The sequence below is a fragment of the Acipenser ruthenus genome, chromosome 3, assembly GCF_902713425.1.
Source record: "Acipenser ruthenus chromosome 3, fAciRut3.2 maternal haplotype, whole genome shotgun sequence".
Classification (NCBI taxonomy): Eukaryota; Metazoa; Chordata; class Actinopteri; order Acipenseriformes; family Acipenseridae; genus Acipenser; species Acipenser ruthenus.
In genome coordinates this window covers 92,829,058-92,855,662 of record NC_081191.1, presented here as the reverse complement: position 1 = coordinate 92,855,662, position 26,605 = coordinate 92,829,058, and the positions used below count along the sequence as shown (strand labels likewise).

Here is a 26,605-nt window from a genome sequence, read left to right as displayed (position 1 = left end):
TTACCGTACAGCTTTAAATAGAATTGTACAGAAAAAAGAAAAGAAAAAGAAAATTATTATTGAAGAGACCACTTCTGTACAGCGAGCCAACAAAATGACAGCTGTACACACAGTGATTTCGGGTTTTCCTTATTGCGTCTCCAAAAACTGTTTCAGTCTTGATTGTATTGCCATGGGGGGAACAAAATACAGTAGTCACATTCTTATATGCATAGAACACCATTACATCATGCAAGAATAAATCATGGATTTGAATATAAACAATAACAAGTAAAAACATAAGAAAGTTTACAAACGAGAGGAGGCCATTCAGCCCAGCTTGCTCGTTTAGTTGTTAGTAGCTTATTGATCCCAGGATCTCATCAAGCAGCTTCTTGAAGGATCCCAGGGTTCCAGACCCTCACAATTCTCTGTGTAAAAAAGTGCCTACTATTTTCTGTTCTGAATGCCCCCTTATCTAATCTCCATTTGTGACCCCTGGTCCTTGTTTCTTTTTCCAGGTCAAAAAAGTCCCCTGGGTCGACACTGTCTATACCTTTTAGGATTTTGAATGCTTGAATCAGATCACCGCGTAGTCTTCTTTGTTCAAGACTGAATAGACATGCCTTTTAAACCCGGGATAATTCTGGTTGCTCATCTTTGCACTCTTTCTAGAGCAGCAATATCCTTTTTGTAACAAGGTGACCAGAACTGAACACAATATTCTAGGTGAGGTCTTACTAATGCATTGTTTTAACATTACTTCACTTGATTTAAATTCAACAGTTCTCACGATATATCCGAGCATCTTGTTGGCCTTTTTTTATAGCTTCCCCACATTGTCTAGATGAAGACATTTCTGAGTCAACATAAACTCCTAGGTCTTTTTCATAGATCCCTTCAACAATTTCAGTATCTCCCATATGATATTTATAATGCACATTTTTATTGCCTGTGCGCAATACTTTACACTTTTCTCTATTAAATGTCATTTGCCATGTGTCTGCTAGTTTGCCAAGTAGTTGTCATGCTGTCAAAAACCTATAAATACCTGCAATGTTTTGATTCAAACACATGCTCCCTTGAGAAAGATATGTACAACATATCGAAACGTTGGGCAGCTGGCTCTTTGAGCTAAATAAATGTGTGGTTACCATGGCATCATAAGCCTATAAATACCTCCAATGTTTGTTTTCAAACACTCTTTCCCTGGACACAGGTATGCTAAACATACCGAAACATTGGGAATATACAGTATATTATACTGATGACTACTTGGAGTAATGTTCATAATTGGATTTGACTTTAGTCTTCAATGAATGGCAAGCCACAGCACCAGTATCTTGAAATGACAGGTTTCACTTTCTTTTATTGAACAGGCTTCCGAATGGAATGTTTTATTAAAGATAGGTGAGGTAGTGAAACAAACAGTTTAGTCTGGTGTTCATAAAAGAAGGCTTTTCAGCCCTGACTGCGTGGCCACTCTGCTGAGCAGACCCAAATAATGGGGCTCTTATGTGATGAGAACGGCCATCAACAGACTCATTTCACTCGTCTCAAGGTAGATTTAAATCTGGTAGATTACCATATTGCAGACCATGGCTCTTCTGCTGCTGTAATTGTTACTGTTATTGATTACTGCTGCAAGATGCCTGTGCTCTTGGTTTATTGGGTACGGTATTAATTGCATGTGAAGGGCGATTCTTGCAACTCATGGGTGTTTAAACCCAAACGACTTGTTGCAACTAATTGATCTATCCAGGTTACAGAATTACAAATGCATAAACAAAAAAAAACACACCTCAGGGATGATCAGTATTATTATCAGTGCCCTATGCATGCAGCTGTGTAGTTTAATCATTAGACAGGCTACTGGCTACACTAGGCTGCCAATGAACTCCTTGTGACTTATTTATTAAAACGGTACTGTGTCTTTTTAAATCGCAGGAGGACCGGATTTACAATCCCAAAGAAAATCATCATGTTTTAAAACTCCTTTAAAAAGAGTTTATTGTTATTTGAAATACTACAATAGCTTCTTCTTAGTTTCCATGCTTTTATTGAAGTGGTCTCGAGTAAACGCTCTTGGATAGCTGCTCAGTACAATAACTGCAAAGCACTGCACAATTAGGGAATGCTTACAGGCATGCATGGTTCCCTAGCATTTCACACACAGACCCTTTGAAATCAAGATACAAGGGCTGTCCTGCTTTAACAGACAGCTCTCCCCTGACCGAGGCATTAAGAACGAAAGCACAACTGTTTGACAGACATCACACCCACAAGTGGGCCAGTCGCTTACCTCTTTCTTTTCTGTGCCACCACTGGGGTGCCACGAGGTATTAATAATTAATAGATGCAGTTCTTTTCCACTCCGATGGATCTGTCGGGGGTTAATGTAATGTGTGTGGTTTTGCATTCAAATTGTGGACAAGGCAGGTCACCCTGTGTCTATTCAAGAGGGTGTAGCGAGATGACGAAACAATGGGGGGGTTCAAGGATACTGTTCAGCTTGCATTTGCATATCTATTATTTTGTTTAACTGGGCCCAGGCAGGCAATACAGTATAAATGGAATGCTGTGCTACTGCAATGTCTTTCAAAACTTTATTTAACCAGGTCAAGACATTGGGAACAAGTTCTTTTTTAAAATGCCGACCTGGCATGAATCTTTTATGTGGGACTTTGTCAAAAGCTTTCTGGAAATCTAAATAAACCATGTCATATGCTTTGAAATTATCCATTGTCGATGTTGCATACTCAAAAAAAATCAAGCAGGTTAGTTAGACACAATCTCCCTTTCTAAAACCATGCTGACTGTCTCCCAGGATACTGTTATAGTTTCCATAAGTTTACATGTAATTAGGGCTTCTGTTTTTTCAGGTTTTATTAATTGTATTTTTCGGTGCTTATTTTTAGCTATTTTCGAGTTTTATGTAAATCGGTTTTTTTTATATATACTTGATGAAATTATTGTTTTTGGTTACTTTCCGAAATGCTTGAGCGTTTGTTTTTTGTCAAAATATGTATAGTAACTGGACAGTACTTGCACACTTAAGTTGTACCTTCTTTCCTTTGCTGTCTTCCACAATGAAATCCCCATGGTCACGATGCACATTCTTCTGGGGTTTTTGTGTGTAGGAACTTTTGTACATTTCGTCACAATTCTGTTTTAAATCCTCTGTATCTTAACTATAATACAGCTTTAAATCCCGCTAACAAGCCTCTAGCCCTGGGAAATGTATTTATTATTATTTTTGTAGTAGGTTTTATTTTTTTTAATGTGAAAAGGGTAAAGTCAACGTGAATAGATTAACCATTTCCACAGTTTTTCTGGTGTTTTCCGGTGTTTATTGGCTATCCACCGATCTCATTTTTTTTTGTATCAGGGGTGTTTTATCTGGTTTTATCGGTTAAAACCGAAAATCAGAAGCCCTACATATAATAGAAGTCGTGCTTATTGGTCTGTAGTTACCTGGTTCGGTTTTGTCTCCCTTTTTGTGGATTGGTATTACGTTTGCAGTTCTCTAGTCTGTTGGGTCAACCCGTTTCAAGAGACTGATGCATGATCTCGGTTAGCAGTCTGTAAATAACTTCTTTCATTTCTTTGAGTACTATTGGGAGTATCTCATCCGGCCCAGGGGATTTGTTTATTTTAAGAGCTCCTAGTCCCTTTAACACTTTTGCCTCTGTTATGCTAAAGTGGCCTTTTTTCGCTCAATATTTTTTTTAAATGATCCATTAAACCATTTTGTTTTAGATTTGTCTACTTCTGGGATGTAATTGTTCTGCGCCTCTAGTACTACATTTTTAAAAAACAGCCATCCTTTTTCTGTGGATGTTTTCTCTATTTTACTCCAATCTACTTCTGTTAGTCTCTTTTTCATACCTTCATAGTTTGCTTTTCTAAAATTGTAAACCTTAGCTTTAGTCATTACTTTTGGGGTTTTAAAAATCACTTCAAATGAGACCATGTTGTGGTCTGAGTTTGCCAATGGTTCTCTGACTTCTGTTTCAGCTATTCTGTCTTTGTTATTTGAAGACTAAATCAAGGCATGCTCCCCTCTAGTCAGTGCCTTGACTAATTGCGTTAGGAAGCAGTCATTTGTTATTTCCACCATTTCAATTCTGTCTGTCGTGCTCCCCACCGGGTTTTCCCATTTTATATGTGCGAAGTTGAAATCCCCCATTAGTATGGCTTCTCCTTTGCTACATGCATTTCAAAGGGCATTGTAAACAGATTATTTTGCTCGGTGTCTGAATTTGGCGGTCTATAGCATGCTCCTATTATTATGCACTTCTAATTTTTGTCAATTATTCTGACCCATATTGATTCAGCGTTGTTTTCTTCATCCAGATTTAACACCTGGGCTTCAAAACTATTTCTTATGTATAGCGCTACCCCTCCACCTCTTCTGTCCTGCCTGTCTTTCCTATACAGTGTATGCCCACTAATATTATATTTGTCTCCATCACTCTCAGACAACCAAGTTTCTGTAACACCTATCATATCGTAGTTACTTGTTAGTGCAGTAGCTTCAAGTTCTAACATTTTGTTTCTGAGACTTCTAGCATTTGTATAAATACATTTAATGGCTATCTTACCAGAGTTGTTGTCCTTGTTTTGATGTGGTCTCCCTTCTGTTTTTTTGTTTTCTCCCCCCTTCCTTTCTAGTTTAAATGCTTCTGAACCTCCTCAAGGATCCTTTCTCCGAGTAGACTGGTTCCCTTTTTGTTTAAGTGGTCCGTTCCACCTATATAGATAGTCCTTGCTGCAGAATGTGCTCCAATGTTCAAGAAAGGTGAAGTCTTCCTGTGTGCACCACGATTTCAGCCATGCATTTTGATTATGTATTTCCAGCTGTCCGTATGCTCCTTTGCAAGGTGCTGGCAGTATCCCAGAAAATACCACAGTTTTAGTCTTGTCTTAATTTCCTTCCTAGATCTCTGAATTTGTTTTGCAGGGATCTTCGCCTGTCTCTTCCATGTTGTTTGTAGCGATGTGGACGACTACTACCGGGTCGTCTCCTGTTAGTTCTAGGAGCCTGTCCACGTTCTCAGTGATGTGCGTGACAGAGGCTCCTGGAAGGCAGCACACTGTTGTAGTAAGGGGGTCCAGACTGCAAACTGAACTTGCTGTGTTTCTCAATATGGAGTCCCCAACAATCATGACCTCCCTTCTTTTTGTTGCCTGGCCAGCACTGTTTATAGGGTCCTGGCTGTTGTTCCTTTCGTTCTCTTGATGTTGGTTTTGATCATCTAAATTTTGAAATGGCTCGAATTTGTTGGATGTTTTGATTTCTGGTGGTTGTGTTTGACGAAGTTTCTTTTTCTCCCTGCTTCTGCCTACCTGAACCCAGCTGTTTTGATCCTCTATCTCCCTGATGGCTTTCAGTCTGCTAGGGCCAGCTCCTCAAGCTCCTGTTGCTGTCTCATTTCCTGCAGCTCCATTTCTAGCATACTTACTAGTTTAAGCAAGTCCTGGATCGTGCGGCACTTTACACACACTTGGTTTAGCTCTGCTGGGTTTTCTCGGATTTCCCACATCATGCAGGTGTCACAGATTACTGGCTTGAAGACCATGTTAATTTTTTTTTTTTTCAGAAGTTTAGTTTAGCTTCTGCAGCAGTCAACCTGCTTTCAAACTGCTTCTAACTTTTAAAATGATGCACTTCTCACACAATATCACTCCCACACTGTTGCTGGAAGAAATGCATTGCTTTGTTGTGTTCTGTTGTGCTGGTAGCTCCGCCCCTTCCCCTTGTCTCACAACGGCACTGAATTTGAATCAGCTGCTCCGAGTTTCAGTTTGTGATCAGAAAAAGACACGCAGCTGTTACAATTTCAGATGCATTAATTTCCAAATCAATGTATTTTATGATGAAAGCAATTCCAGGTTTAATTTCTCCTTATTGCTTCTAACTGCTATGCACTTTTAAAATGATGCACTTCTCACCCGATGTTGCTCCCACACTGTCGCTGGAAGAATGCATGTTGCATTCAGCACAGTAATTGGATTTGTATCAGTCAAACAGGCATGTTGCATTCAGCACAGTAATTGGATTTGTATCACTGTCAAACAGGCATGTTGCATTCAGCACAGTAATTGGATTTGTATCACAGTCAAACAGGCATGTTGCATTCAGCACAGTAGCTCCTTCCCATGGATTTCTGATATTTAATTAAATGAATGGCATTATCTGCAGATTGATAGACCAAATAAATCTCAGCATTGGTAACTGGGCTGAAAGAACGGATTCTTTGCCCCGAACTTTGTTTTAAATTGCCAGCAGCAGCTATAGCCAAGTAAGTGTCATAAGTGTTGGGTAGTACTTAATAATAAATTAATTTTAAAAAGGGGCAATAGAGCATGTGCTTTCTACTACAGTGGTTCCAAACTTCCATGAATACTGCTACAGTATGCACGGATTACGAAGCCAAAACCTTAAAGCTGCTAGGTCTTTATCATCTGAAAAGCAAAAAGATAATTGACCACAATATGGTGGTCACTAATCAAAGGTAGCATCAGGTTTCCCAGAGGAGTTTCCATTCCATTGGAATATGAATTGCTCATCTGCAATGGATTATGAAGTGTCAAGAGCTGAAATAGCTGTGGTGGCGGATTAACAAAATCAAGAGGGCCCGTCTCACTGATCCCCAATACATGGAAGTAACACCTTGGTGTGGTGTCATTCTAGCTGGAATGCTGCACCCTGTGCATTGTTACAGTATGAGCATTGTATACAGTGTGCTCTGCTTTATCACCAATCCACTTTGCATGCTTGCATTTACAGATATCTGCAACGATCTGGGTTAAAAGTGTGTGTTTGTGGATTGTTTTAATTGGTTACAGAACCACATTTTGGCACATTGGGTGTAAAAAGTTCCACTGTACTCTCATAAAAAGGGAACATTTTATTGGTCCTAATGTGAACGGGGACATTTTCTTAAGGAATTTTAAACAAAGGGGGCACATTGAATTTACCAATTATACACACCAACATTTATTTTATCCGTTCATTTTTTATATATATAATCCTCACTGTTCTAGAATTAAAATAATTGATGCCATTGTGAGAAGCAAACACTGCTCCATGCAGATTTAAACTGCGAGAGAAAGCAGCATGGAAGGGTTTGCATGGCCACGTTTGTTTAAGTGTTAAAGAAACAAGGCTGTGGTCATCTGTTTATTCAGGGTAAGAAGTGTTACTAGAAGAAAGAGCTACCCTTGTGCTTTGCAACATAAATAATACATGAAGGGTCTCCATGCACATTCATCCAACATTGTATACAAAGACAGTACAGTAGTAAAGTCAATTCAGATCACATGTTTATTGTTTTTTTTGTTTGCTTGCTACACATCTAGCATGACTCGAAGGACTGGTTATAGATATAGTTCTACATTGCCCAAGCAACCACAAGCCAGAACTCTCAAAAACTTTGTCCAAGTTTCATCAAAAAACAAATTCAAGCATAAAACATGAATCTCCACCATCATTATTATTATTATTATTATTATGTTTATTTAGCAGACGTCTTATCCAAGGCGACTTACAGAGACTAGGGTGTGCGAACTATGCATCAGTGGCAGAATCACAACAATGTCTCACCTGAAAGATGGGGCACAAGGAGGTTAAGTGACTTGCTCAGGGTCACACAGGGAGTCAGTGAGTGAGCCGGGATTTGAACCGGGGACCTCCTGGTTACAAGCCCTTTTCTTTAACCACTGGACCACAGCCATACACCTCCCCACCCCCACCCTGGGGATAGTAAACACACGCAAACTTGTACAGCTTATCTATCTACTAAAGGAATGTTGGCCTCGCCAGGAACACAAGAATGTCGTTCTAAAGTGAATCATCCAAAGAAGCTACTGTACTGTGAAGCAAAATAAGCATTAACAGCTGAGACAGAGAAGGCAAAGGTTACAACAAGTTCACAGCCTCATTAGATGTCCTTTTCTGGAGGGTTCCTGTACTACACATATCATTTGTGAGGGTGCATAGTGACACAAAATGCTTTTCAGGTCACAAAACAAGCGGTTGCACAGATCTGGAAGATTCCCTAACTCCTTGTGCTCATCTGTGACCAATAAGCCACCCTTTCTTCTCCAGACCATCAACTGCTGCTTTTTGCAGCCTTTGTTCCCATGCCAACTTCGGCTTCCGAGCTTAAATTAATTAAGATCCAAATCAAGCGTTTCAGTTTGAATGGCTTCAAGCTGAAGAGTGAAGCTGACATACCACGAAGAATGTACATTCTCTCCCCTTGAAACATGCTGGACTGCCTCAAACAACCCCCTGCACTGCCGTCACTGGGCAGGTGCACACACACGTTAAACCCAGGTGCAACAAAACAGCTTTCCCTGCAAGTAAAATGTGAAAATCTCCCAGTCTGCAAATCCGTGCAGGCACACGACACGAGCAGGTCATTATGGATCGAGCCCACAGATGTGTGAAACATACTGTGACAAGCAACAGACACGCTGCAGCGGCCCAAACCACAGAAACCTCACACTTCTAGTCTGGTGACTTCAAGAAGAGGCACTGACAATGTGACAGGGCTTCAGGAGACTTATCCCATAACGGGTACACTAATTGTAAATGCTAAATTTAAACCTAAGAAGAGTAAGAGTAATGGCAACCTAAAGTATTTGTTTTGTAGGAGTTGTATTCAATCACTGATAAAACATCACTGCTTATGCTTGAAAACTTATTCAGTGGCAAAAATGGCCATGTTCGTTTATGTTCATAAAACAGAATTTATAAATAAATGTATCAAAAAGATAACTATGCAAAGAAAATCAATGCATACATGACATTTTAAATACAAAACGCACATTGTACTGTAGTGTTTCTCTCTCTTTCTTTTTTAATAGGTGCAACAGGACGGAGGCTGGGCTCAAGCCGGTGACCCTGTGCACTGACTGTGAGCTCTTTTGCATTGCGGTTAAGACGCTTGCTTGCAGTTCGCGCCCAGCCTCCGCCCTGTCACACTGGTGTCGTGACTCGGATCTCATCGATTGGCTGCAGCCGGTCTCGGAGTACAAAGTAAGCCGATTCTAAGATGCATTCAGAAATAAGCTCCTTACTACCCATTTGCACCCGGGTTTTTACCCTCCCACGTTTCTTTATAGGTCCAATCACCACGGGACAACACCCTGTCGGCTACACCTGAGAAGGGTTACATGTACAAAGAGAATGACGTGCTGTGTGCTAAAGGGACCTAAAGGTTGCTACTTCAGAAACTGGTTCGAGCTTGACTGTGTTTGTTTTGTACTTGTCCTTTTGTTCTTTTGTGTTCTCACACTATGCCTAAACTATGCTATCTTGGGCGTATTGGTCCCTCCAGCACTGGGTGATTGTGGTTGCTTCAGCTGCTAAACTGCCGCTGTTGGCTCTATGTACAGACTTGTGGGTTCAGCCAATTTCTGCCGTCAGTACAATTTTATGCAATCTTGCACTTATCAGTTTCTCATACCTTCTCTGCCACTTTCTACAAAACTAACAGTGTACAAAACTGTAAATACTTGCATTTTATTTGCATGAATTCAACTTTCCATGTTACAGGGCAGAAGAGCAGTAACGGGCAGTGCTGTGTGATACACTGTCATTGTGGATTCTGTTCGATAGAGGTGTAGCGGGCAGTGCTGTGTGATACACTGTCATTGTGGATTCTGTTTGATAGAGGTGTAGTGGGCAGTGCTGTGTGATACACTGTCATTGTGGATCCTGTTTGATAGAGGTGTAGCGGGCAGTGCTGTGTGATACACTGTCAGTGTGGATTCTGTTTGATAGAGGTGTAGCGGGCAGTGCTGTGTGATACACTGCTGTTATAGATTCTGTCCCGTCAAGGCGATGAGATGAGCTTTAAAGCTCCAGAACCACAAATGCAGACGAGCCCGGCTCTTTCCCATCGTGGTTAAGACGCTCGCCTGCGGTGCGTGGGGTCTCCGGCTCACGCCAGTCTCCACCCTAATACACTGGTAATTCAGGACAACAGGTTATTTTACGAAAACATTATTTTACTTCAATATGGTACAAATTACAATTAAGGATTTTCTGAATATTCAGTCAAATTTTGCAAGAACATTTTGAACATGAAAAACCCATGTTTGTCCCAGCAGTAATGATGACCATCTTTCCTTATGATCAGAGCAGGCACTGTATGATAGCACGTATCATTTAGCGCAGGTGGGGGGAGGGGGGGGGCATCCAGTCCTGGTCTTTGTTTCAACCCTGTTCTAAATGATTTAAACCTGCTTTCAGACCCTGAAGAAGTTCATTATCTCATTTTACCTGCTAAACCTGGAGCGGAATGACTCTCCACAACCGGGATTGGACCCCGATTTAAATGATATGAATGTTCTTAAGGGAACTACAATACCAGACTTTGAACCCACAGTATCAGTGCAGCTCTATAACAAGAGGAGCAGCAGGATAGTCACTGCAACTCCCCCTCTACCACCAAAACGCAATACATGGCCTCAATACACTTTCAAGTATTCTGTGCATTCACTCTTATCGAAGGCGCTCCCAGTAAGATCCTATTACACACAAATACAGTCGTTGTCCCTGCTATCTTGCAAAACCATAAGGAATGGAGGCTAGCTTTCTTATAAATGGGCTCCATCATGAAGCTGTGAGGCACATCTAGTGGCTTAGTAAATGAAACAGTAGGTTATTTTAAACTTTAATTACTGCTATTAATAGCAAGAGTCGACTCAACTCTGACACGCTACAGTATGACTTCATTGAAAAACCACCTTGAACTTTAGCACTCTGGGAAATTAAGTCACAGATTGTTATAGATTTATGATCCTTGAAGGCTACCTTAAAAAAAAAAAAAAAAAAAAAAAAAAAAAAAAAACACAACATGTAATATGTTTACTGTCCTTGGACCACAGCTCCAACACTCTTGAAGCCTGGTCTTGGAGTGGCTGTGAAAGGTCTGGGGGCTGCTGTAATACGCTACGCTTGGACCACAGCTCCAACACTCTTAAAGCCTGGTCTTGGAATGGCTGTGAAAGGTGTGGGTGCTGCTGTACTGTAATACAGGACACTCCCTTGCTTTCAAGAGAGAGTGGGTCCTGCTCTGACTCGTGTTAACTTTCTTCCCAGTTATAATTCATGGGTTCAGCTGGCAGCAGTTTAAATGAGTAAAGTTCCAACCGGGTCACATTCCGCTGTAACATTCCAATCTATCGCTGCGCCCCACTCTTCTGCTTCCATTCCAGGCATTCTGTCCCGGTTAAAGGGGACGCTTCATAAGCATTCACCACACAGAAAGTCCACAGTATGTAGAGAATGCATTGGCATTTTTATCAGCTAGAAAATCAATTACTTTTTGTCCAACCCTAATAGCCTGGTTCACAAAAGCGTAGCTTCAATAACTCTGTGAAGCGGCGGTCGGCACTGTGAAGAATGAGCAAACGATGGCCTGCAGTGCATTCACAGTATGGTGAGAAGAAACCCAAAGCTCAGCAGGGCTTATTTTACGGCTCGCAAAGTCACCAAAAATTATTTTTACATTCATCGACTTTGTATATTGTTTGGGCTGCACACTCTGTACCGATGCATGGTGCTGTTCATACCTATATCCAGTGTAAATAGTTCAGGATACATCGTCATCATTGAGGTGTGCATTTACTTTTATTACAACCACACAATACTGTGATACAGTAAAAAGACCCGCTCTTGAAGGAACACATTTGTTTTAAGCCATTTGGGATTCTGCACTGAAACAAGAGGCTTTGCAACATGTGGTCGATATCCGACATGCGTGCACTCAGGATCGTTCCACTCAGCCCACTTTTCTTTTTTTTTTTTTTTTAAAGCTGATACAGCACACAAGCACGCGGCTACATGCTGTAGACTGCCAGAGATCTAGAAGAGGAGGTAAGAGAGGATTTGATCCTATATCACACATTTGAAAGGAAGGTACAGATTCTCCTGAATGAGCAAGTGCGGTCTGTATGCTGTACAGCAGAACACTGGTCTGTATGCTGTACAGCAGAACACTGGTCTGTATGCTGTACAGTAGGTTAAATGATAAAATCGGATTGTATATCAGGCAAAATGCAAGCTTTTAGTAAAGGTTATGCTAGCCTGTAAAAGTTTTGGTGTGTTCGATTTTAACTTGTTGGCATAAAATAAATGAATATGCTGTAGAGAGATGTCATCTTGTGCAGTCTGGCGCAAGCTGTGCAAAATGAGTTATTTTCACAAACAGTTCTCTGAACAAACTTCTTTTAAACCACAAAATAAAGACTGTACCCACAAACTACTATCAAACACAAAACAAAGTGCTGTCGAAAGCACAGGATGAGCTCCTACACAGGTTAGATGTACTTTCGACTAAACCTGAACAGTGATTTCTCAGATACCATTTCAAATTCAAAAATGAAACTACTGTGCACCACTTGTAAATGAGCTTTGATTCAGAAAAGCCAAATGACCTTGGCAGTGCCTAATATTACAACAAACAAACCTGTTGCATCTGAAGCGCTACTGTCACAGTAATATTCATTGACAACCACTCTGTTTGCAAATGTTGAGTCCTGCCTGGGACTTGGACTGACCAAGTTCCCACGTAGAGTAAGTACTGAAAGTCCCGAATACTAGTTACAGTACACAATGTTGCATATGTAGCCACTTTCTTAATGCAGTCTGACTCCCATTTGATCGACAAATCATCCAGTAGAAATTAGCACCTTCGAAGGCTAACTCACAGACTGGATGGGCTGTGGACCCAGCATCTTTCTATCAACTGCCTTTGAGTTCCTGGATTTCACACCAGGTACCATTCAGAGCTTGATCATCCTGGGGGACCGGCAGCCCCACTATCTACAGCTTGGCACAAATGTGCCCTAAACCTGAGCCACTGTCATTCAGCACGAACACAGACTGTTAAAATGGCAGTACTGTACCAAAATATAATGCATTCCAAGTGTAACAGGGCAGAGGCTGGGCACGACCGGGCAACCCCGCACAAAGCAAGCAAGCGTCTTAATCACAATGCAAAAGAGGGACAGGACGGGACAGGACAGAAACCGTAATGGCAGTTATCACAAAACACTGCCCATTACAGAAGAGAGCTTTTTTGCCATCATTTCTACACCTAGATCAAAACTTCTTTACACACAAGTATCCCTATTAATGGCTTTCATGTTCGAATTGTGCTGTTTTACTGATGTAATAGAAAAGTGCTTTGAGTCAGTCTGTTCCTCTCAAAAAGCCATCCTGTGCTTTACTAAAGAACGCAGTACATTACCAGGAGCTCGTCCATGCTGGTCTGGCATTTCTCCAGGTTGATGCGTTTGATCGCTACTTTCTCCTTCCTGGGAACACAGAATGCTGCCTGCACCACCGCCGTCGCTCCGCTCCCTGAAACACAAACACAGACTTCAGAATGACTGCTCGAAAACACAGAAACAGCTGTCACATGGCAAGAGTTTAAAAGAAATCTATCACAGCACATAAAAAACCAACACAGAAGAACTAGCTTTCTGAAGCTCAAAAATGGCAGACGTCAGTTTAGAAAGTTAACAAAAAAAATAAAGTTTTAAGCTGTAGTTGAGAAGACATTTCTCTCTTTTCTCATGTGTTATTTTTCTGTATTAGCATAGAATCTCAGTTTCTTTTTTTTCACTGCACTTTTTTTTCTGAAAAAGTTTAAAAGCAAATATCAAAATATCCTCTCAAAGAAATGAGGGGTATTGCAGGGGAACAAGTTAACTGTGCCACTCTGGTGATGAGCGGTATTGCAGGGGAACAAGTTAACTGTGCCACTCTGGTGATGAGCGGTATTGCAGGGGAACAAGTTAACTGTGCCACTCTGGTGTACCAGCTGTACCTGGAGATTAGACATGTTTCAGAGACCTTCTGAAGCCACAGGGGTGCTTTAAACAAGGACGTTATTACTGAAACACAAAATGAGATAAAACCAGTGGGATTTTCTGGTCTGATTACCGATATTTCATACACCTACAATATAGTAGATGATAATAATAATAATAATAATAATAATAATAATAATAATAACTAAATGATTGATACAGTAGCTAATAATAACTTCAGGATTGATTCAGTAGGTAATAATAATAACTAAAGGATTGATACAGTAGGTAATAACAACTAATAATAACTAAAGGATTAATACAGTAGGTAATAATAACTAAAGGATTGATACTGTAGGTAATAATAATAACTAAAGGACTGATACAGTAGGTAATAACTAAAGGATTGATACTGTAGGTAATAACTAAAGGATTGATACAGTAGGTAATAACAACTAAAGGATTGATACAATAGGTAATAATAACTAAAGGACTGATAGTGTAGGTAATAATAACTAAAGGATCAATACAGCAGGTAATACTAACTAAATGATTGATACAGTAGCTAATAATAATAATAATAATAATAATAATAATAATAATAATAAACAACTAAAGGATTGCTACTGTAGTCTGCATGCTTCCCCCAAACAGGCAAAGTTATACCACCATTTCAATCCACTTACTATGTTTTGCATCCCCCTGTAGAATTAACTCATTTTGCTTCATAAAGTCGAATGAAACCTGGTGAAGAATGTTAAGTTAAAATATGGAATTACATTCCGCTTTGTCAGTTTTTCAATAAACATAATGGAGAACTACAATTTGAAAAATGTGACATTTCAAAATCTAACATGAAATATTGTACTACTATTATGGCTTCCGGTAGACTTTTTTTGCAATATCATTTGGTAGTTTCTTTGATTACATGATGTTAAATAAAAGATCTAAATAATGTTCATATAGTTGATGCAAAACGTTTGGCCATAGCTGTCCATCATTAGATACCAGACTTTGTTGTCTTTCCAGTTTGTTGACACTGCACACCCTAAAAGTAATTTGGGCTGCAGGCACACTGCATGCTCTTGTCACTCATTTAGCTCAACAGGCATGCTCTTGCTCCTTCACCTGCACAATACACGCAGCAGCAGGTCCCCTGTACAGTACTGTAGGTCATAAAGCATTTCGCACTGAAAGACACACACTTACAGCAGGGTAAACAAACAAACCAAATGTACAATCTCATATCATTTTATCCTGATACAAACTTCCCCTTAGACACACTTCTATCAGTAAACAACCCAACTGTGTTCCTTCCTACTTGTGGTCATTTGACTGAAACAGAATCAAATATCTATTCAGATCCTGCCAATGTTATTTAGCTTCCTGTGAAAAAAACCACAGGGTGCCCATTGTTCTTCATTCTTCCTGACTCATGTACAGTAAGAACTCTTAGTTTTAATTGAAATGGCCTTCCATCCTAGCGATAGAGTAGGCAGCATGGCGGCTTGCAGATAACAGCAGCGTGCCATTACCACTGTACCCTCAATAAGTTGCAGGGCCTCTTCACAGACAGCGAGAACAACACGGCCTGGGATTCCATCATGATTGTGTTGGAATCTGCAGTGAAGCCTGCTCTTCAGAATGGCTCAGTCTTCACTTTAAAACTCTCCCCAGGTACTGTAATAAGGGAAGAAGCTGCTCAGACATGTAAAAACAAGTCGGGTTTGGTTTCTATTTCCCACCAAAATAAAGAAATAGTCAGTAAGCGTGAATTCCTTTCCTTCGGTCTACAATGTATACAGTATATTCAGCAGCCAGCCAAAAAACAAATCCCATAATGTATGAACATGCAGCAGGCACAGGCCAAAGCTGGTGAAGAACTGCATGCCCACTGCTCCAGTGAGACTGCTTGCCTTGCCTTGTTATCATGAAATCTCTTAGCAGTTGCCAGTTAGAAGCGTGGCTGGTCTTTACACATTCATTAAGTACAGACTGGCCCCACGCCTCCATTCTTCACTTTCATGGTTGAAAAGAGATGACTGGCTTGATAGCAGAAACTGAGGAATAATAATAATAATAATAATAATAATAATAATAATAATAATAATAATAATAATAATAATAATAATAATAATAATAATAATAATTTCAATGGAGAATCAAAACTCAAACCACGCACAGCAGGCTGGACCATATTGAAAAAAGATCAAATGGGAAAGTCAAAGACCCATTATGGCATTTGTATTTATGCATCTATTTGTTTGTTCCAGTTTTATTCTGGTGCTTCTCAATGGTATCTGCTCTTTCTCTGTAGTACTGCAACTGGCAGCACCTCTGTGTGGTATGTTCAGGGCCAGTGCTGAATATTGTTTGCTCTATCCAGCCGTCCCCAAAGGGGTAATGCAGGACGCTCAGGGGGACGGTAAACAAGATTCCCTTCATAAAATATATCAGAGTGAAAGGAGACACTGTTAACAAGAGCCTCTGGATGAGTTACAAACAAGTGTGACCTAAAAACACAGAGCGCTTTCCTTTGGGATAACATTTTTAAGGTTTGAATATTTGAGTTTACCGAAAGCAACCAGCTGCAGCCTGGCACTGCAGAGAATCAAGAAACACTATTTGCTTTTTCAACCAATTTTCCACAAACATACACATACATATGCAGTACACACAAACATACACATACATATACAGTACACACAAACATACACATACATATATAGTACACACACACAAACACACATACACAAACAAACATACACATACTACAGTACACACACACACACAAACAACACACATATATACAGTACACACACAAACATACACGTACATATACATTACACACAATCATTCCCTTAATGATTCCTGCTCAGGATTTGAATGGGCTGTACACCGCTTCCCTTAATGATTCCTGCTCAGGATTTGAATGGGCTGTACACCACTTCACTTAATGATTTCTGCTCAGGATTTGAATGGGCTGTACACCGCTTCCCTTAATGATTCCTGCTCAGGATTTGAATGGGCTGTACACCGCTTCCCTTAATGATTTCTGCTCAGGATTTGAATGGGCTGTACACCGCTTCCCTTAATGATTTCTGCTCAGAATTTGAATGGGCTGTACACCGCTTCCCTTAATGATTTCTGCTCAGGATTTGAATGGGCTGTACATCGCTTACCTTAATGATTTCTGCTCAGGATTTGTTTAATACTCCCCTCCCTCTCTTGGGTACTGTATTAACAAACGTAGGCTCCTGTATTTCTACAAATAATTTGTTGATTGACAACAAGACTACAAAAGCAAAAATATATCTATATTTCCACTGCACAACAAATCAAAAGTACAGAAGCAATGGGGTGTTCCAAAACATTTTCACACGACTGCAAGCCTTTTTCATCAAGGCGTAATACACAGATTTACCACGTGGACTGGTCGACGTGGTTCGGAATGACTGTGTCTCGACCTGCTCGCTACCAGCCCTTTGTGAGCTGAAACTATGAGGGGGTCCATAGGAGGAAAAAGTCCAAGAAACCTGCTGCTGTCTATATAAAAACTTACAAAATTACTGCAGTCGGGAGGAGGCGGCTCATACTACTGTATACATGAATAACCATCACCACAGCTTTTCAGTGCAGATCGCTCCTTCTGCTTCCACTCATCTCCCTGCAGCCATCGGTGTGGCTGTAGTAATACAAACAGGACACACTGAGAGCTCTACAGCAGCTCTAGGGAAATAACACTGTGAAATGCCTTACAATGTTGCTGGTTACGTTGCTACTCTGCTGAGGCCTTTTCATCAATGTATCTGGGCATTTAAAGGCCCTTAGTTCAACTGTGTACTACTGAAAATGGGTTCAGACACATGTCATTAATACTGTACAGTAAATAAAGCAGTCAATAGAGCAGTGTTCATTCCAACATGGAAGTGTTTGGTGCAAGGGATTAACGTAAGGGGAGTTTCTGGAGTGTTTACACAGGATTTAAAACAGGGTGTTTTTGTCCCTTTCAAACGTTAGTAAATTCACAAAAAATGAATCTCTCTGACCTCCAAACCTTCCAGAGCTTCCAGTTTTGCAGAGGATTTCTTGAGCTTGCACACATAATACACAGAACATGTCTTCTAAACTTCAGGATGTTCAAGTCATGGTACTGTTTTATGATGAGGCACGAGCTCTGAGTCCAACTGTGGTCACCACACAACTGAAGAGACATTGTGGTCCGAGAGAGAGAGAGAGAGAGGACTCAGCTGACCAGCGCCAAGGAGGAGATGCAGCGCAGAGAGAAGACCATCACCAAGGAGCTGCAGGGACTGAGGGAGCAGCTCCACAGATACACAGCACCATAGTTCTGTTGGAGACATCGTGCCTTGCAGAGGTGCCCATGCACTGCCCCTTAGGCTACAGGGAGGTAATAGTGCCCTCTATTAAAAGCAGCACAGTCCGGTGCGGCAGGGACACGGGGGGACGGGCTCAGAGCCTGACTGTATAAACACTCAGGGAAACAGCCATATATTTGGACACACCCTTTCGTACCTCACACCTACTACAACACAGAGAAACAACACTGACCGTGCTGTAAACAAGAATGGGAGAGAGTTAGTGCATCTCTGTCAAGTCCTAGGTCTGTACATCGTTAATGGCAGGATCAGAGGGGACTCTTTAGGGAGGTTTACTTACTGCTCAGCTCTTGGGACAAGTGTAGTCAACTATGCCATCATTGACATGGACCCCTCCTCTCTTAATGCATTCACTGTCAGGCAACAAACCCCCCTGTCGGACCCCAATCAAATCACTGTGTTCCTGAAAAGAAGAGGTCAGCCTAACAACACACAGACACAGCCCAGTAAGCTTAACAATCTTAATCAAACATACAGATGGGCTCCAAACAGCACAGTGGAATTTAACAAAGCAATCAGTTCTATGGAAATGACTAACTCATTAACAGTTTCCTCAACACACAGTACCAACAAATGTGACAAAACTAAATCTGGCAGTTAAACACATCAATAACATATTTGAAAATGCAGCCATAATGGCAAATCTAAAAAAATAAATAAAAAAAAATAAAACCAGAAACAAATACTCACACAAAAATGGTTTGATGACGAATGTAAATCCATACGAAAAAAATCTAAGACATTTATCTAATCAAAAACACCATGAACCACAAAACCCAGATTTACGCCTGAGGTAAATCAAAGAAAAAGATCTAACAAATAAACAAAATTTAACTAGAGAAAAACTGAAATTACTAGAAAAATCAATTAAAGATAACCAAAATACAACTGATGCTCCAGTCACCTTACAAGAGTTAACTGAGAAGCTCCAGGCACTTAAACTCAGAAAAGCCTGCAGCCCTGACAGCATCAGTACTGAGATGCTCAAACACAGCAGCCCTGAGTTACAAGAGATAATGCTTAAATTATTCAACATGGTACTAAATACTGGTTACTTCCCTGACAAAGGGTTTATATTCCCCAATTCACAAGAGTGCAGACAAATTCGACCCCAATAACTACTGAGGCATCTGTGTGAGCAGTAATCTGGGGAAGGTATTCTGTAGTATAATCAATGCCCACATATAGCCTTCCTTACCGAACACAGTGTCCTGAGTAAGAGTCAAACTGGCTTCCTACCAAATCACTGCACCTCTGACCATATTTACACCCTAGACACCCTAATTGACAAACATGTACACCAAAAAAGTAAAGGCAAAATATTTGCCTGTTTCATTGACTTTAAAAAAGCATTTGATTCCATTTGGCATGAGGGTTTATATTATAGAATTCTTCAAATTCTATAATATGGTTGAGGTTCATTGATATAATAAAATCAATGCAAACAGAAAACAAGTGCACAGTAAAAATTGGCAACAAAAGAACAGAATTCTTCACTCTGGGGTGTGGGGTGAGACAGGGCTGCAGTCCAAGTCCAACACTGTTCAATATTTCAATCAATGAGTTAGTGATGATGCTGGAACAGTCTGCAGCCCCTGGCTTCACTCTACATGACACAGGAGTCAAGTCCCTGCTCTGCGCAGATGACCTGGTCCTGCTGTTGCCCACAGAGCAGGGGCTGCAGCAGAACCTGGCTCTGCTAGACCAGTACTGCCAGTCCTGGGCCTTGGCAGTAAACCTTAAAAAGACCAATATAATTCAAAAAAGGCCAGATCTCAGGGAAACAGATACCACTTCACTCTAGGCAACACCACCCTAGAACACACCACAAACTACACTTACCTGGGCCTGACTATCAGTGCGTCAGGGAGCTTTAACCTGGCAGGAAATGCACTAAAGGAAAAAGTCAGAAGAGCTTTTTATGCCATCAAAAGAAGACTCTATAAAATGAATATACCTGTCAAAATATGGCTGAAATTAATTGACAGCGTCATCCAGCCCATTGCGCTGTATGGTAGTGAGGTATGGGGTCCACTCAGTCAGCAGGATTACACTAAATGGGACAAACACCCAGAAAGACTGGCTCTACTCCTAGGGGAGAGACATACAGCCCCACTGGCTGCCCAATACGTAGCTGCCTGCCACAACCAAAGGGGCACGCAGCGATGCTCTGCATAAGGAGCACATATTACTTGTAGCCACTGTATTATATATATATATATATATATATTTCTTTTCTTTGATTATTATTATTTATTTTTTTATCATTAACAGTACTATTTTCCCTTCAATTTTATCACTTTTTTTTCCCTTTTGTTCTTGACTGGAACAAAAAAGATTTAGAGGGGGCATGACAGGAGGCTGTGTGGTCCGGTGACTGGAACAAAGAAGATTTAGAAGGGAAATGACAGGAGGCTGTGTGGTCCGGTGGTTAAAGAAAAAGGCTTGCAACCAGGAGGTCCCTGGTTCAAATCCCGGCTCACTCACTGACTCACTGTGTGACCCTGAGCAAGAAACTTAACCTCTTCTGCTCCGTCTTTCGGGTGAGACGTGGTTATTATTATTTATTTATTTATTAGCAGACGCCCTTATCCAGGGCGACTTACAATAGTTACAAGATATCACATTATTTTTTTACATACAATTACCCATTTATACAGTTGGGTTTTTACTGGAGCAATCTAGGTAAAGTACCTTTCTCAAGGGTACAGCAGCAGTGTCCCCCACCTGGGATTGAACCAATAACCCTCCGGTCAAGAGTCCAGAGCCCTAACCACTACTCCACACTTTGTGACTTTGCAACTGATGCATAGTTCACACACCCTAGTCTTTGTAAGTCGCCTTGGATAAAGGCATCTGCTAAAAAAACAAATATTAAAAAGAGTTGACAATACTTTAAGCACAGCACAGAAACCACGACCAGAGGACACAGTTAAGTGGAGTTAGACTCAAGACAGTACAGTAGACCCTCGCTGATCTGAACTGACCAATCCTGACCATGTTATCATGATGAAATGCTTGCGGACAGCATCTTCGAAACAGCGGTATGTGTAAAAAAAATAAATAAATAAAATAAAATAAAACAGGCATTTTTAGTATGGTACCTAGCACTCTGTTTACAGCACAGGGTACACATATGTCCACCCTATTTGTTCTCTACTTGGGTATACAGGAATTTGACATTGACTGTATGTGGCAATCACGGTCCTGGAGGGCTATTCCACTCCAGGTTTAACAGGGTCTGGATGGAGGCTTAATTGGTTCAATTAAACAATTTAGAACAGAGTTGGAACAAAGACCAGGAGTGGAAGCACTGATTTTGTCCACCCCTGCTTTAGCAATACGAGGCAGGAATGTGGAAGGAAGGTATACCCAGTCCTAAGGCTGTGCTGACAGAGTAGTACAGTATTTGTCAGCAGGTACTAAATCAATCAAAACACACCTATTTATTAATGTGTAGGTTTTAATACAAGAAAAGCGGCTCTTCCTTCACCTTTACAATTCAGTACCAATCAGTAGCCATTAACTTCTTCATGGAGTGTTTTAAAAGCCAAGTGGAAGCGAATTTTCCTCTCATCCGGGGCGCTGACATTTATACTGCAGTACCGAGGCTACTGCTGTGGAAACTGGGATATGTAGTCCTTGTCGAGTTTCATCAGGGATAACACCTTGTCCAGGACTACAATCCCACAATTCACTGCAGAGATGATGATGCATTTTAAGGAGACTAAGGAAAGTAATTCAGACTTAAAATCAATCAGCTTCCAGCTCTAGTGGGCTTCTATCAGACAGTAGGTGCCACTGGAACAATACAGCATCACCTGAGAATCAAACTTAAAATCAATCAGCTTCCAGCTCTAGCGGGCTTCTATCAGACAGTTAATTCCATTTCATTCATACCAAACAACTTCACATTTAAGTTAATTACTCTGACAATATTAGCTTCAGCACAGCCCTACCCAGTACTTTGTGCCAGCACAGCCCTACCCAGTACTGTGTGCCAGTACAGGCCCTGAAATCCTAGCTTCAGCACAGCCATACCCAGTACTGTGTGCCTCAGTACAGGCCCTGAAATACTAACTTCAGCATAGCCCTATCCAGTACTGTGTGCCAGTACAGGCCCCAGTAAAAACAACACCTTCCTGCTTTAATAATGTACATTTTTATTACAAGATTAAACAGGAACCTGATTTAACACACGTGTTCAAATGTGCAAATTGAAGCCTTGCCACTGGAGCTAATTGGCGCTGGCTGATTTTGCAGATAGCTATTCTGTCACACCCAACAGATGCCACAAAATGCTTAATTGCTGTATTCTATCCAGCTCATGGTCACATGGTCAGCAGATGGATCTGCATCTCCAATCTAGTGCTCTCACAGGGTACGTGCACCTCCAACCTAGTGCTCTCACAGGGTACATGCACCTCCAACCTAGTGCTCTCACAGGGTACGTGCACCTCCAACCTAGTGCTCTCACAGGATATGTGCACCTCCAATCTAGTGCTCTCACAGGATATGTGCACCTCCAATCTAGTACTCTCACAGGGTACGTGCACCTCCAATCTAGTGCTCTCACAGGGTAAGTACACCTCCAATCTAGTGCTCTCACAGGGTTTCTGCTGCACACCACCCATAGTTTCCTTTACTTCTTCTGTGTTGATCGCTGGATAACAATACACACACTTGTTTACAGTAGTTCAGCACCCCTTCTCTACTCTGATGGGAACCCTCTTTTTACATTCCTAGGATGAACCGGGACACACTACCCTCAGAGTTAACTTACAGCATCTGAACAGCTAGCAATGCTTGTTTCCTGGAAAGCAAAGGAGCTAAGAAATAAAGTCACCTGCACCATTCCTTTATAAGAAAACAATTCAGTACCATCAACCAATCAGCTTCTAGCTCTAGCGGGTTTCTATCAGACAGTAGATGCCACTGGAACATCACAGCATCACCCAAGAATCAAACTTAAAATCAAACCGCACAAGTGCCAGTTTTTTCATTTTGCCATAATGAAAGCTCAGCTCACATCTATCAGACAGCAAAAACTACACAGAGACATTGGTCCAAATGAATTCCACTGTCCACCAAAACCAGCAAATCAATACTTTCTACCAATGAAAGCAACCAGTCCTGTACCTGCAGCTGTCGAGTCAGCCAATCACAGCCTTTCAGCTCGACTGGAGCTCAGCATCTTTCAACAACAAGCCGAGACACGGACAGTTCAGTAACAGTGCTGCATGCGTCCGAGCCTCCATCAACAGGCAATCGTTTCAGTGTTGGCAGTTCTGATTGCACCTTGTGGCTTTCACACAAGGGGATCCTTTGTGAATAAAGTGAACTGCCCACTTCCCTCAGATGTCATCCCTCTAGTGTCCCTATGATTGTACTGCATTGTACTATTACTATCTCTATAGCTACACTTATTTTCGAACCATTACCAACCTATGTCAATTTCATTGAAGAGGGAAAAGGTTGATGATTACGTGGCTGAGGTATGCAGCCGATTGTGATGTCACGCCGATTGCGATGTCATCGCTTTGAATGGGCTTTGCAGTTGAATAGAATTCCAAGAGGTGCCTCCAGGATGATTTTTTTAAGCAGGTGGGAATCATGCTGATAAGTGTGGCAGGTGGCAGGGTGATGTCATGACTATGTGTCACGGAATACAGAAGGGGAGACGTGCATTCTGAAAATCCTGAGCAGTCTATAATATCCTATATTGCATAATCCTGGTAAAATGTATTGATAAGCTTTTATTAGGCATGTACTGTAATGTGAGGTTTGGGTGTTGCTTCTTGTACAAATACTGTTATGTTCAGAATGGTAGCAATCTCTGCACAGTTACATTACCAGTGCTGGTCTTCAGCTACCCGAGTTACATACACAGCTCATTCAGGCGAGACATTTAGCAATCTCTGCACAGTTACCACAATAATATGTCCGTGCTTGTGGATCACTCCATCTGATAAACTCCACAGACAGGCCTGGCCAGCTAATAATTCAAACCATACATTTTGCAATACTGGCGAGGTTACACAGTATCTTTTGTTTTGTTTTGTATTGTGAACCAGGACAGTATCACAGCAAAACAGCTCCTGTATGGTATTGGAGGGATGTTATACAGCTCGTAATCATAATACGATACAAACAAGGGCCATTCAGTTGTCAGTAGACAGACAGTCTAAGCAGCTAAACCAACACGCTGGCCTGGTACCGTAACTTGTATCTATAGAAATACACAGCAACAAACATACCCAAATCTATAGCACTACTTCAGAAAACAAAACTAAATAAAAAATCACAACACAAAGCTGTCAGCCCACAAATACATTGTTCTTTCAGAGATTCCAAACAACCAACTCTGTCAGTCAAGGATCATTAATGAGTCTGGGATCGACTTCCTTAATGTACTGTTGCGAATAGCAATGCAGCTCGAAAAACACTTACTGAATACATGTTGTGCTTTTTTTTATTTGTTTTATATAACGCAGACCTTTAAGAACAATCTAATTACGTACAGTGCCGTCTAACATCGTGAAGAAATATAGTGCTATGCAGAAAAAAACATCTAACTTTAATGTATTTAATTTGTTAGAAAGAAGACAAAAAAAAGTTAAGCCGAGGCCAAGGCCTGTGGCTCCGACATTGCAACAGACAGAGCCCCGCCCACTCTTGTGTACAGTACAGATGAGGCAGTCGTACTTGCGCCGAGTGCTGCTGGTATTGTGCCTGGACTCAAGAACACACATGACAACCTTGAGAAACGGGGGGAATGTACAGTAACTGCACAGCAAAAGAAACGAATCCGTTGCATTAAAAACATTTAACAGAACATGTATTGCTATTATCATCCATTCTCATCTTAGCATTATTATCCTATCCTGAAGTTATGCCAGGGCAAGCTCATATATATTCTACAGTTCAGTTCCAACAGCACTGTACTGTCCGGACCGTGCACAGGGAGCACTGTGTTTAAATGAATGTCTTTACATTCAAAAACGTTATGTTATTTAATCAAGACTTTCACTGATTAGAAAGCCCGTCAATGTCATCTTTCAAAATAAACAGCCCATATAGTAACACGGGCGAGGATACATGTCTGTGCCTCTCAGAACGAACACCATGTACAATGTAACACACACACACAATGTGTGCACAATCACACTCACCTATCACCTCCACCAGCTCGTAATCATCCTTGCTGATAGACCAAGGCAGTGCGCTCACGTCCTCCGTCATTACTGTCGTTCAGATTGAAAACGCTTCTGTATAAATGTTAACCCTCGAGCCGTGATGTTTTGTTTCACTGGAAATTAAAACAGTATTCCCCTTGGCCGAGCAGAAACAGCACTTGCCCTCAGTCTTTCACAAAGCCAACCACCAACTATCATACCAAAACTTTGCCACTAGCTGGAGATTCCCCGCCCACCTCCTCGGTGACATCACCGGAAGTGGAGGCCAAGTTCGGCCATGTTGAGTGTGGCAATCTCGAGGTTAACGTCTTAGAATATATATATATATATATATATATATATATATATATATATATATATATATATATAATATACTCCCACCGTTACAGTTGTGTGGGTGCTGCTGTATGTAAAGCTGTACATCAAAAATGTCTTATTCAAACAGTTTTTTTTGTTTTGTTTTTTAATAGATTCACTTTGTATTTATTTATATAACAAATGGTTTAATATGCTTGCCAGCGGTAATTTCAGATGTTGAATCTGCGTGGAAAGCGTAAAGGCTGAGCAATGGTCTGTACAGAAGGATATTGTCCAGTTTGTCCACACTTTAAATGGCAAAAAAAAATCAACCCTCGAAATAAATTCAATGCGCCATTAAGCCTGTGCTCATATCAGCTTCAGATTGGCCGTGTTCATGAACCCCCGCAAGTTATTGGTGCTTGTGATTGTCAGTCAAACAATGATCTCACGAGCGCGCCTACAATTTCTAAACTTCCGCCTTCACCAGATCGCTATGAAAAAAAGGGTGCGTTCACGATACGATTTCTGCGGAAACCCTGTCCAAATTCATCGTCTGCGTGAACTCAGCCAGAAAAGACGTCACCGGGTCACAAGCTTAAAAGCCTGCACAGCCGCGCAGCTTCTCAAGAGGTACTGCGCTGGAGCTCAAAACATAGACGAGCGTTGGCTGACAAAGAAGTATAGGCAACCAGATACAATATAATCCTCACTTCATGTGCTACTGCCACCTATTCAGGGGGTGTGAATCGCCTTCGAGTCATGTCATTAATTATCGTATGAATGATTTGTAATACAAATTAAAATGATTTGATTCTTTTTCCACACAGTTATTATACTTTTCAAATATTCAGATATTTATTCTAAAGGTTTAAACATGTAAAAAAAGCCCGCTCT

General features: G+C 41.0%; 1 protein-coding gene across 2 annotated transcripts in view; it reads right to left on the bottom strand.

Annotated features, from left to right (window-relative positions):
- The window catches only part of oxsr1b (oxidative stress responsive kinase 1b), a 74,300-nt gene extending 48,602 nt beyond the window's left edge, over window positions 1–25,698 (bottom strand). The window contains exons 1-3 of one of the 2 annotated variants that reach the window (XM_059018791.1): window positions 25,388–25,698; window positions 14,502–14,559; window positions 13,251–13,363 (exon numbers count right to left, since the gene is read on the bottom strand). In XM_059018791.1, coding sequence (XP_058874774.1) covers window positions 13,251–13,363; window positions 14,502–14,544 — 156 coding nt within the window. In that variant the 5' untranslated portion in view covers window positions 14,545–14,559; window positions 25,388–25,698. The remainder of the gene's footprint in view (window positions 1–13,250; window positions 13,364–14,501; window positions 14,560–25,387) is intronic. The other variant, XM_059018787.1, reaches the window with a different exon arrangement.
- Window positions 25,699–26,605: the final 907 nt, after the last annotated feature.